At 33.2% G+C, this 13,411-nt stretch overlaps 1 protein-coding gene across 4 annotated transcripts in view; it reads right to left on the bottom strand.

The window, feature by feature from the left end:
* The window catches only part of LOC148280429 (uncharacterized), a 15,325-nt gene extending 1,914 nt beyond the window's left edge, over positions 1-13,411 (bottom strand). The window contains exons 1-6 of one of the 4 annotated variants that reach the window (XM_088228385.1): positions 12,870-13,411; positions 12,063-12,261; positions 2,517-2,741; positions 2,246-2,354; positions 678-753; positions 536-567 (exon numbers count right to left, since the gene is read on the bottom strand). In XM_088228385.1, the coding sequence (XP_088084511.1) occupies positions 2,551-2,741; positions 12,063-12,261; positions 12,870-13,247 (768 nt within the window). In that variant the 5' untranslated portion in view covers positions 13,248-13,411 and the 3' untranslated portion in view covers positions 536-567; positions 678-753; positions 2,246-2,354; positions 2,517-2,550. Of the gene's footprint in view, positions 1-535; positions 754-2,245; positions 2,355-2,516; positions 2,742-12,062; positions 12,262-12,869 lie in introns of those variants that run through there. The other 3 variants (XM_088228383.1, XM_088228384.1, XM_088228386.1) reach the window with 3 other exon arrangements.

Raw genomic sequence — 13,411 nt, 5'->3', positions numbered from 1 at the left:
AAATATTTTTTTATCTGACAAAATTGGATGATCTATTTTACAGAGTCACAAGTACAAGTCGGCGGTGGCATAAGCATGAATTAATTTTTTTATGAGATTTATCTATGGACTTCTTTACTGTCATCATTGTTGTGTTTTATTTTTTTCAAGTTATTGGACGCTAACAGACCCCAAAGTAATACTCTGTAGTAATGCCGGATGTTATGAAAAGTGGTATAAGAGAGACTATTCTAAAAGTTAAAGCATTTTGTGAAAGGGAACTAAGAAATAATGGACCATTAATTCAATTTGAAAAAGTGAATGCTCGCATTGCTGCTATGATTGGTAGGTGTTGTCACACCTTAAGATTAATTACCCTACTTATTAAAAACTTTTTTTAATAGATAGATTTTATGCAGCAAATAAAAAATATAATTAATAATATTTGTTTAAATGTGTTTTATAAATTTATTAATCCATATTTTTATATCAAACTAATGTTTTTTTTTGTAGGTGTATCTAAGCGACCTGTTTTGCCTGAATTGCCCTGAATTACCCTCGAGGCTTCTTCAACAGAAATAGCAACTCCTGGAAAGAAGAAAAATATAAAAACAAATATCACAATTGACAGCATTGATTACTGTGCCATCAGACAAAAAAATTAAAGAGTTTTATACAGTAAAAAAGGAAGTACCTACCATTCCTAAACTTCTTATTGATCTGAGAAACGATATTAATTTTGAAGGAAGCCGTGAAACTTTAGGAATGATTCTTCTGGAAATTAACTTCAAATTTAAAAAAAGTCACTCTAAAAGAGCAATTATGATGGAACGGAATGATATCTAAGCATGGAAGGAACGGTTTTATTCTAATTAAAAATGAACCGATTAAGTTATGATAGACGACCAGTCATATACCTTGATGAGACATTCGTCCACTCGTCATATTTAATGAATAAGTTTTGGCAAACACCCAGAATTTTAAAAGATGTTTCATTGGGTACGCAGTGGATAATTGTAAATGCTGGCAGTGAAGCAGAATTTGTTAAAGATGCTTCCTTGGTTTTTAAATAAAATACAAAAAGTAGTGATAACCACGATGAGATGAATGCGAAAATTTCCCAAAATGGCTAGTTAAGAAACTCTTGCCAAATTTACCGGAATCATCAATTATTGTTACGAACAATGCTCCATACCATAGCATCAAATTAAATAAAACACCCACTTAAAATATCAAGGTATAAAAATTGCGCAACTGGCTATTGGAAAACAATTTATCGTACCTACCTACAATGCGTAAACCGGCACGTTTAGAAATTATTTCATTTGATAAAAAGCTTCCAGTGTATAAAATTGACAATATTTTTACTCAAAATGGTCATAGTTTTACAGTTGCCTCCGTACCACTGTGACCTGAACCATCGAGCTGATTTGGAGCTCGGTTAAAAGAAAGCTTGCAGAAAAGAATGTCGGAAGGGACAAAGCAGAAATCCCAAAATTGATTGAAGAGGCATTTCAATCTATTTCTTCAGCAGAATGGAAAGCGCACTGTGACCACTTCATCCGTGTAGAAGAAAAATAGGATAAATGGTTATCTAAACCTTGATGACCAACTCCCCTTTTCTAAATCGGACTCAGACTCAACGGAAAGTGAACGTTTTGATGATGGTGATATGTCAGGCATCCATTTGTTTGACCACACTTATTTAATTCTTATTCTGTATTAATTTATTGTTTTACTTTATCCTGTATTTTATGTACATAAATAATAAATTAAAGAAACAAAAAGCTTTAGTTATTTTCTGGAGGTGAATTTTCTTAGCTAAAGGCATTTTGTAATATTCCTATAAGATACGTCTTTAATTCAATATATATTATGCATACATATGTATATATATTTTTTAAACATCGATATCTGGAAACATTCTAGTCTGGCAACCCTAAAATATACTTCAGCGCCATTTAATCGTGCCAACTTATACTTGTGGGTCTGTATAAATGGTTAAATTTTAAAAAAAGAAACAAAAACGATTTGCATTCCAACCAATACCATAAAGTGATTGAGCGTTCATAGGTGGAGTCGTGGGCAGTAATAACATAGCTTTCATAAAAACCTGGACATCCTTAGGAGAACTAGACTATAAACATTGAAAAACATAGCTACCCAGAAACCAGAAATCTATCACAACAACACTATAATTGATTGGTTAATTTTTTCGTTCATTTTTGAAAAACTTCGCCATAAAATTAAATGCTCTATTTTTTACCTCGTGCAAGAAACCTTTTTGTATATCCAATTTCCTGTAGCACTGAACTTTCTGCTTTCATTTGCATTATAATTTTTTCCGGGTACAATGACATCTAATACGGCTAAAACTGAAAAAAATATGTTAAAATTGATACACTTTTCTGAGCAAAGCAATCCATTTTACAGAATCTTAAACTTGTAAATAATCTAAACTTATATCTCTCATTGACAATAATATCCAATTATGGAATGGTTTAAAATTTATCAAGGTTGAAAATAAAATATTAAACCTCTTTTTGGACAGTCCTAGTCCTTACAACAATACTATTTACTGTTTTCCAGTACACTTAGTTTAATAATTTTAAAATATGCTATTGTCCATTCTGGAATGGAGTGTGGAGTATACTCCCTCCGGAAGCTGGCGAAGATTTCCAAGAACACAAGACCATCTGCCTGTTTGGGTGAAACCCATTTTAGGGCGACAAACATCATATCCACATCGCAAAATTTTTGATCTGAAATACACATAGATATCATGATTACAATGTGCCTAGTAATTCACCTGTAAGGATATTTATTTTTCATTAAACTTTAATTAATATTTACAGGAAGAACTAATTGACAAATTGAGTAATGTTGGGGATCAATAAAAATTTACATTTATTAACAGATCGTTCACAGATCATATATATATATATACAGTGCTCGATTTCTAAAAATTGAGGTACCGGAACTCTGTTAAGGGCGGACACACCGGGGGGTCTGGGGGGTATTCCATACCCCCCCAGCTAAAGGGGGGTCCGGGGGCCCTCGGAAAATTTTCAAAATTTCAGTTTAAAATTACGCATTTTTAGGCTGTTTTTACTTCTCAGTTAATAAACATACATGTTTATGTATGTAACATGTTAATAAACATAATGAAAAGCAGTAAAACAATACAACATAACTGTTTCAAAAATTGTTCTTAAAATATACTCCAAAACTTCATCATGTTTTCTTCGTATTTGCCTTCTCTTGATCTTTCCTTACTCTTGACAGCTAGCGCCGAGTGGTGTCCAGAAACCAGCCAAGAGTTAACATACTTCTCTGGATCAAACAGTCTAAGAGGAGGTCCATTAATTTTCAAAAACATCAGGCCAGAAACCGTTCTTATGTTGAGTGAAGATCGCAGCGGTGTAATTATTAAGTTCATCTGAGAGAATCCTCTTTCACATTCACTTGATGAAATGGCAACCGAGTCAATTGATTGTTTTACAGGATTGAGGCTTTCTGGTAACTCTCTGGAGTAGATATATTCGCGTAAACCTGTAATTAACTGTCTTTCGTTAAGTTTGAACCTGGAAGCAAGTTTCCTCATTTCATTTTCCCCAAAACTTATTGGGAGTTTCGTCGGCCAGGTTTTGGTATCCATAACTTCAAGAGTTGTAGCTAACTCAACATCTTTGTCATCAAGTAGTCTCGTTTCAATAGAAGTTTTAAGGGCCTCGTAAAATATTTTGGGGTTCAACGGCTGATTGTCTGATCTCCCTTCTTTTGTGTGGAGAGGAACCTCGAAAAAAGACAAGTTGTTTACTGCTTCTTGAGCCATTGTTGAGTAGGACCCTGGAACTGTTTTTCTTTCTTCAAATAAACCAACTGTGATTAGCAATTTTCTGTTCGCATAGTTCAAATCTGCATTCCGATGTTGTAAAGCTTCACTTAGTTCTGAAAGTTCTTGCAAAGCATCTGCCATCAATCCCAGGTCTAGAATGAAATTAGTTTCTGTGATTTTGTTAAGAAGTCCGGAAAAAGTACTTTTATCTTTGCTGTCTCTAGACGGGTCATTTGAAGCTTCTTTAAAGTGTTGGACTAATGCTTCATATGACGTCCAAACAGCTGACACAGATCTAAAACTAGATGCCACCCAACGGGTGCTCAAGACTCTTCCAATTTTTAAAATTTCTGTATCCAAAAGAGTTGCACAGCTTCGAAGTTCCCTGCTGTTCTTTGGTGAAGCATGATAGACAACATAGAGTTTGTCAATAAAAGATTTAAACCTATTAACTCCTGAAACAGATTTAATAACGTCTGACACTGACAGCTCAAGTCTATGGTTTGCACAGTGCCAAACAATAACAGAAGGAAATTTCTCACGAAATAATGTTGCAACGCCTTTGTGCTTACCGATCATAGTAGCAGCACCATCACAAGTTAAACTTGTTAAATTATTACTTAAAAATACGTCAGATATTCCATTAGACCGAAGACAGTTCATCAAAGAGTCAAAAACAGCTGTAGCAGTAACGCCATCTAGTTCTATTAGATCCAAAAAGACGTTAGTGGAGCCACTCATACCAGTTTTAGGCAAAGAACACCGAACGTATACTATTAAACTTGACTTATTACTTAAGGACGTGGATTCATCAATTATCAAACCAAGTTTTGTATCATTCTAAATGATTTCATCTACAAAGGTTTTTTTCATTTCCTTACTGATATGCAAAGCAATTTTAGCACAGGCTTTGTCTGAGTGTAAAATGCGACCCATGTTAATCCCATTTAGTTCTTGCAAATCAATTTCCGTTTCAAAATTGTTAAAAGACTGATTTTCTTTAACAACCTTGTACGCCGTTCGGAAAATTTTCCCCGTTATTTCTTTTTCATGAGAGTTCTGTCTCAAAATAGTTTTCTCCAGTTTTCCGTCTTTACTTTCGGTTAGGATTTCAGCAGCTGCTTTATGACCAGCACTCTCTTTGTGGTCAAAAATCTTTTTCCTTAAAGACGTTTGCTTTTTCTGTTTAGTGTCACCATAACTGTCTATTTCAACATTTGCCCATTCTTTTGAAATTTTCATACCTGTTTTTTTCTTAACATCTGTTAATCTTATCTAAGATCCCTACTTTTTTACAAGTACTGCATCCTAACTTTCCATTTTTAATTAACAACCAGTGATATTTTTCGCAAAATTCAGTTTTTTGAAAATTAGTCCAACAATCTGGCAAGGCATTGTCGTTACACTCAACCTTTTGTCCTTGTTCTTTAGAGTGATGTTCGTCAGAATCTGAACTGGTTACCTTTTCAGTGCTAGTTGACAGTTGTAAGGTCGTTGAAGATGGTTGCGTGAGGTTGTCTTCACAATCAATGGTTCGCTTAAGTCTCTTAGTATCACCCGAGGGTAAAAAAAAATCGGTTAACTTTTTGTTCATCTTATTTCACAACAATAACACGTAACAGTAACGTAACAGAGATAAATAAAAGAAGACCGTGTGTGCAAGTGGGTAGCGCGTAGTAGAGTACAGTACAGGACAACACGGACTCCCGACTACGGGACTACGACTGAGCAACTGAGCATCTAGTGATGAACGAAGTGGGGAGTAGACGCCAGACGGACGAGTCTATCTCTAACCTGGAGGGGAGGAAGCTATACTGCACGTGCGCGGCGGCGGATGAGTCTATCTGTTAGCTTCGAGCTACAATTATATGCTTTATTAATAAATTGCGAGTTAATTTACCGTAATAGATAATAGATAATAACATAAGTTTAATAAATCAGTTAAATTTAACTGTTTTCAAATAATTTAGTTTTTTTACAGAGAGAGGTTCCGGAACGCCGTTCCGCCGCGTTCCGCCTGAAATCGAGCACTGTATATATATATATAATATATATATATATATATATATCAGAGGATCGAGGTTCAAACCTCACACTACCACAACTTGATTCCCATTTTCTTAAAGTGAGTTATTTACAACTCCCAAAATTGAAATATTTGGGTAAATCACAAGAACGCAAATATTTCTTCTTTTGAAAAAAAATGTAATGTGTAATGTTGTTTTTTTTCTGTTTTTATGTATTTAAAACCAAGTGCACCTAGATTTACACATATCAAATTAGAACTGTCATTGCACATAATAATAAGGTGAATCGTGTTTATTCCAATACTTATTTAGTGCCAATAATACACATTATGTAAATGGATGTGTAACAACTAAGAAATATAATGGATTGGTCAACTGACATAATTATTCCATCCCATTAAAACAGTGTTTATGAAAATATTACTATAGGTAGCCATCGACTTGCGGCGACTCCAATAAACAGGTCACAAGTAGTACTGTGCTGGTATTCTGAATGCTCTCGCGAGGGTAGTGAATGCGTTGCTAGCATGTAATTTTCATACTAATAAGCAGATTTACGGCCAGCAGTGCGATTCTGAACTTTCTCGCGGGGGTAGAGAAAGCATTGCTAGCACATAATTTTCGTACTAATTATGTGCTAGCAACACTTTTGTAAATTAGCTGATGCAGTCATATAGTTTCTTTTTTTATCAATTTTCTAGTTTATCCATGCTTTTTCCATGTTCTTGTTATATCAGTGTATCACTACCATCATTATAGTAAAAGCGCTTGCCTTTTCCTGAAACTGATCATAAATGCTAATGTCTTTCTTCATTTTGCATATTCACTATGAATTTTTTACATACTAATTTAGCAAAAATGTAATATTTCTTACAATCTATCCGCAAAAAAATAACAAAACTAAGCTTTCCTTGTCTCCTCACTGCAGTATTGTTAATTTCTGATTAATCAAATACATTCAGTACATTAACCTTATTCTAGTTTCTCTGTATGACGGTGATGGAATACAGTGTTAGTTCGAGATTGTGTCGCAGCCATTCCCCCTGGATCCTGCCTTGAAAGGTAGAACATAATAATACAAACTAAACACAACTCTCGCACATCAGAAACATTTTCAGAATGTTCCCAATACAACACACACAACATCTCCTTTCTCTTCCTTAATCTCTCCTCCTTTCCTCTTTTTACCTTTTTCCCATTGAGTAATAGTTTTGTTTAAGGTAATTTATAAACAAATACGTTTATTTCTATTTTTATATATCTTTAGCTTTTTAATCTTTATTTTTTATTGAATATGTTATGTAACTTGAATTTTAAAAATAAAACTATAATTTTATTGGTTGGTTGGAAGAAATTGCCAATTGGCAATAAGCCCGCCAATGTACAAATAACATTATGTACAAAAAGTTAAATAAATAAAAACAAATTCGCATTCCAAAACATATTTGTACTAGGTGTTAACGTTGGTTGTGCCCATAGAATTAAGAATAGTCCAGAAACCGCATACGCGCATCAAACAGAAGGCGACTAAACTACTCTTAAACGAGTAGTTTTGCGTTTTGACCCATTAGTTTCTTTGTAGACATCGCTCAGTACGCAACTACCGATTTGAATGGAACTATGCCGTGTTGTGTCGTTTTAAAATGTAGAAATGCTGCTGGGATCAACAAGAAACAGTATGGGATCACATTTCATGTGTAAGTAGCAAATGCATGTGTAAGTAGCAAATGCATGTGTAAGTACCAAATGCATTACTCAAATTTTGTATTATTTTTCCACCTGTCAGATTGTCAAATAAAACGGAAATTTTGTTGGTGCTGCCAGGGTAGTAAATTTTTTTATGCTAGTTTTTATTAATAAGAGCATTGGTTTTAATTGAATTAGTGGAATTTTAGCTTGACTGCTGATGAAAGAAGGAAAATAGAGTGGATAAAAATAATACGAAGAGTACGGCGAGATGAGTTTTGGAAACCAGATGTCGGTTTAGTACTGGAACTAACCCTAGTTAGACTGACAATTATATTATATTAATTTTAAATATATAAATATATATACAGGGTATTCTTTAAACACTGTCACATCCGAAACCACGATGATCAGTATGAGCAAGAAGACGTATTAGCATATTTAGAACGCAGAATTAAAAAAAAAAAATTAAAAAAAACAAATGGTTACTTACTTCTGCAGGGGAGAAGCGAGAAGGGCTTTGCCATGTGGTTGACGGTGTATCAGACTCCCCCTCCCCTCTCCTCGCTTCTCCCTTGCAGAAGTAAGCAACCGTTTGTTTTTTAAATATTTAATTTTTGTAAATTTTATTCATTCTAAAAATTTATTTTAATGTGTCAATATGTCTTCTTGGTTACACTGATCATCGTGGTTTCGGATGTGACATGGTTTAAAGAATACCCTGTATATATTTAAAATTAATATAATATAATTGGCTGTCTAACTAGGGTTAGTTCCCGTACTACGACCGACAAGTATTTTTTTTATATGTAGATTAAAATATAAAATAAAATATTCTAAAATATTGTGAAATCCAACTTTTTGCAGATGATGCACTAGTTTACATATCAGGAGATAATTTGGTAGTCAGATGGTACAAGGGACCATCTGTAATTTTCAAAAATGTTCAGGAGAACTAAAATACGTCTCAATTACAAACTAAAATATTTTAGTGTTGCTTTTCAATAATAAATCACCATTCTAAAAGCCGCTGATTTTTTTTTTGCTGCGTGTATTTACTGAAATATCAATTAAAACTTTTGAAAACTAAAACATTGACAAAAATACAGATGGTCCCTTCTGCAATTTGACTACCGAATTATCATACAGTGATAAATAAGATTAATTATGATTTAGGAAATACATCAAAAAGGTTAAAAGTGAATAAATTAAAATTCAATATCTCAAAAACAAAATATATGAATATTCGGAGAAAAAATATACCCCATAACACTATACACTGTACACTGTACCCCATAAATTACTGTTCTTCCATTCTTTTTTTATGTAATGAAGGAGAAATTAAAAATATACAAATTCTTCAAAATAAGGCGATGAGGATTATACTCAAAATAAATATCTATTCTTATGTAGAACTAATGGGCAAAGAAATTGGCTCGCTCACAGAAAAGCAGCAAATTAAATATATTGTAGAAATTTTTATACATAAAATAATTAAGGGGACGAATAAAATAAAAACAATAATAATATCTAACCAACAATGTCATACCAAGGGATAAAAAGAGATAAGATTACCAAAGGACATTATGTCTTTTGATAATTTCCCATTTATTGTTTTTTTTTGGCAATACGTAATATTACTCGCACTTAGAAATAAACAGATATATTTTTAACAAAGTTTTGAGTACGTCCAAATGCTTGCAGACCTGCTGGATCCTCTCCCCAAGGAGTTGTTCATATTCAATTTTATTGCAACAGAGAGGAAAAACATTTTTGAGAAGGTAATATGGGAGTCTAGGCATTTACAGGGCTTATGACCTGTCATTGGCTGGTTTAAAGTGGCCACTTAATCTCTTCCATATTCCCTTCTCAAAAATGTTTCCCTCTCTGTTGATATATTTTTTGCTACAATTTTTATCTTCTTGCAATAGTCATTAGTTCCTTTGACTCCTCCCAACCAATCGTATGAAGAAACGTATATTATATTTTACGTTACATCGTTACATGTATTATGTTATTTTATTAAAAGCCTTCAAAATGGAATGTCAAGTAGGGGAAAGTGAGCCTTTTCGACACCTCTTAAACGTATAAGGATAATACTACCGTCATAAGAAAGAAGGACGTTTCTACATAAAACAAAAAACGGAGAAAATAAATATTTTGTTACTCGGAGATTGAAAAATTAGCTGTGTAAAAATCAACTATTTTATTATGCGACAGTATGTATTATGGTTTGCCCTAACGGAATATATATTAATTTTATTAAATTTAGCGTTATATATTTTAAAATTAACATTTTCATCTTCTTTTTAATAAAAAAGATACAAGAAAATATGTTATACTTCAATAAAAGGACGTTTCTGGCTAGAAACGCCTTTTTTATTTGGTAATTAAGTAAACGTCTTTCTTTTTTAGTGTTAATATGCCAATTATTGACTCTACTCATCTAAATAAAATATATGTTACTGGCCATTTACTGTTTTTCAAACTAGTAACGCCGACCTAATAATCAATTTACTTCGAAATTACCAGCACAGCTTAAATTTAATTGAAAACAAGTAGGTACATTCATCTCAGATGTTTTTAAAAACGGAATAGAAGAAAAAATAAGTATTTTAATCAGTCTTTAATAACTATATAAGTCAGAATAGCCATTTATATTTAGTAATCTTCAAGACTTTTTGCAGTTTAGTCTCATTTATTAGTGAAAATAATAGGTTTGTGGTTATTTAAGGATGATATATGTATTTTTAGTAGATGCGTATTTTTATCCCGATTCCGAATATGTGTTTAACTCATTTTCGAAAAAAATGTTAGATGCGTCCTTCTTTTTTATGACGGCAGAATACATGATTGACTAATTTGTTTTAAAATATTGAAGGAGAATACATTTTTTACCAATTTATTGTAAAATAATGGAAAATACAATAGACTATTTGTTGTAATTTGTCCCCCTGTTAATTTGGAAAAAAACGGACACAAATTATGTTAACACCCACACTTAAGGTAAAAGTTTTATAATGAAGCTTTCATGGGGAGGAGGTACCTACCTACCCCCACTACTCCAGGTCCCGTGTCGGCCGCAGCGCTCTTAAATAGTGGCGCCTAGTGCCCAAACGGGCCATTTTGTCCGTGACCCCGACATGCATAACATATATACATCTAATCGTCAATAGTATGGTCTTCAACCTATGTAATTGCATTTTAATTAAAAAATGTTGTGAGTATGTCCAGATGTTTTTTTTAGACAGGCTGGATTTCCTCCCTTGGGAGTTATTTAAATCTAAATTTGTTGCAACAAAGAGGTAAAACTTTTTTGAGAAGGGAATTTTACTTTTTTATTTAAACCAATCCACAGGTTATTAGATGAACCCTTATGGATTGTTATATAAACAAGTATAGGCAATTACAGGGCTTGTGAACCGCCATTAGCGGACTTAAGTGGCCACTTTACACACTGTGTAACATTCACCGAGAGAGATAAAGAAGTATAAAAATTGGAAATTTGTTTTCAGGCGTTGCCTTGAAGGTGAATTGGTTCAGTCAGATGAATCTCATGCGCTCTCTCTGCTCCGGAATATCTAAGGGAACTTTGCATTCCAGATGAACTAGCTGACAGGCGTCTCACGCTTAGGTCAGCTACGTCTACGGCGAGAGGAAAAGTTATTATACCTCTACGCAAACAGCGCACTAAATTTAGTGAACGCGCATTTGCGGTCGCAGGCCCTATGGCATGGAATGCTCTCCCAGCAGAGGTGCGAGGCTGTGAAAGTGAAGTGATGTTTCGGAAAAAACTTATAACCCACTTGTTCTCTAAATCATTTGAATAAATCCGTAGCAAGTGACAACAAAATAAACTATTTTAATTAAATTACAAATTTAAAAGAATCACTATGTAAAGCGCCTTTGAGGTATTTTATTACGAAAATGGCGTTGTATAAGTTATCCATAAATTAATAATAATGATAAACGTTTCAGCTCTTTTACTTCACAAAAGTCAACAGAGGGAAGAGTTGAGGAAACCAGCCAATGACGGGTCATAAGCCCTGTAAATGCCTAGACTTCCGTATTCCCTTCTCAAAAATATTTTCCCTCTCTGTTGCAACAAAATTAGAGCATTTTAATTTCTCCACAATTAAAAAGAGGAGAAAAAAAATAGGAGGCATTAGTTTTTGACTGACCCTCGTACATTACTATTAAGTTTTTATTGGCTGTTTTTGGGTTACAACATATGTAATTAATTTTTCTATTATTTTTCATGCAATGTTTAGACAATGTTTTCCCTGGTATCGCTGAGGCCAGACCCAAAAGTAAACCCTTATATTTATTGAGGGTCAGCACTCAGCTATCAGATACTGGGGTTCCTAACTAATTTCACTCTGAGTGTGCGCATCCGTAATAAAATGATTAAGAAAATACTGGGCAAACCCCAATACAGACTTAACGTGACCTTATCTAACCCTCATGCCCTTTCACTGTCATTAGAAAATATAAAAGTACTTAATCAAGATATTATTAAAAGTTAGCAGTACCCTTATATTTGAGAAAGCGAATCCTTCTAGGAGCAGCTACCCTAATATTGTCTGGTTCAATGGACAAGAGTGGCCAGACAACTTCTGACTCTAGCTGCTCAAGGTCAGTGTCTAAGTTGGAACGAGCTGCTCGTGTCAGGAGTCCTTTTAGCTCTATCATGTCACCCTCGGCCACCAACTGAGTCACCCTCGATATTGCCTAGTAAAATAAATTGTGTACCTGATGCTAACATTTCATATACATATGTATTATTATGATGTAGATACAAAGATATTTTCTTATTACTTATGTAACTTGAAATAGGTTATTACTGTATCTTACATAAAATAATATATTGTAAAGAAAATGCGATACAGTTGGCAGAGAGATAACTAAATGAAGTTCAGAAGCACGAACTTGTCCACTAAGTGGTTATTATTTACTGCATGTGTGAGATAATTCATTGTAAAAATATAAAATAAAAATTATAATAATTCACATGAACAAGCCTGAATAACATGTCTACTTACTATGTAAGGTGGAAAGATCTACGTAAGCAAATTTAAGATATAACTATTTTAAGGAGTCCATTCCACAGGGAATGGATTTTAAATAGTAAATAAGTACATTTTTAATTTGTTTTAATTCAAACGTATTTTTCTCGAATTCGGCCTAAGCCAACTACAACAGTTATATGAAGAAACTATGCACAAGAAACTAAACAAAAAAAAACATAAAACTATGTAGCAAAGACAAATAATGTAATTTCAATAATGTCTACTATCTAATAAAGTTAAGAGTATTATAAAAGAAGCATAATTTTATACCTGTTTAGTACCTCTGATAAACTCTGATTGGTTGAATGTTGGATCCCAGGCCAACTCTAATATTTTCAAATCAAATTTATTGACTATCCATGTAAATGGATTTTGAAAGTACATTAAACGGGGCAGAGGTGGAGTAGGAGTAAAATTATTCTTACTAGAATATCTTCTAACATGTCGCTTCTTTACAAATATTTCTGTACATTCAAAGGGTGAATTTTTCCATTCCGAAAGAAGAAATTTGACGTTATTTTGGGGTTGGTTCAAAAAGGGTTGGTTAAATATTATATTTTGAATACTTTTATCTGACTTTATTATTTGTTGGAGGCGAATGTTATATTTGCCAATGTTTTTGGCTGCCATCAAAAATGTTAAAGCCATCTGCAAACATGTTATCTTTTCTCTAAGTAATTTTTATATAATATTACACTTGAATTTTGAGTCCATATTTCTTGTTTTACTGTAACATTTAAGTATTTTTATATTTACTTGACATATTGGATTGTCAATTTAGATTTTTTAAAACAAAACAATGTAAATAATTT

Source organism: Micrasema longulum, unplaced genomic scaffold, assembly GCF_059751315.1.
Source record: "Micrasema longulum isolate JH-2025_06_02 unplaced genomic scaffold, ASM5975131v1 h1tg000580l, whole genome shotgun sequence".
Lineage (NCBI taxonomy): Eukaryota > Metazoa > Arthropoda > Insecta > Trichoptera > Brachycentridae > Micrasema > Micrasema longulum.
Note: the sequence above shows the minus strand (reverse complement) of the source record. Positions and strands in the feature narration are given on the sequence as shown.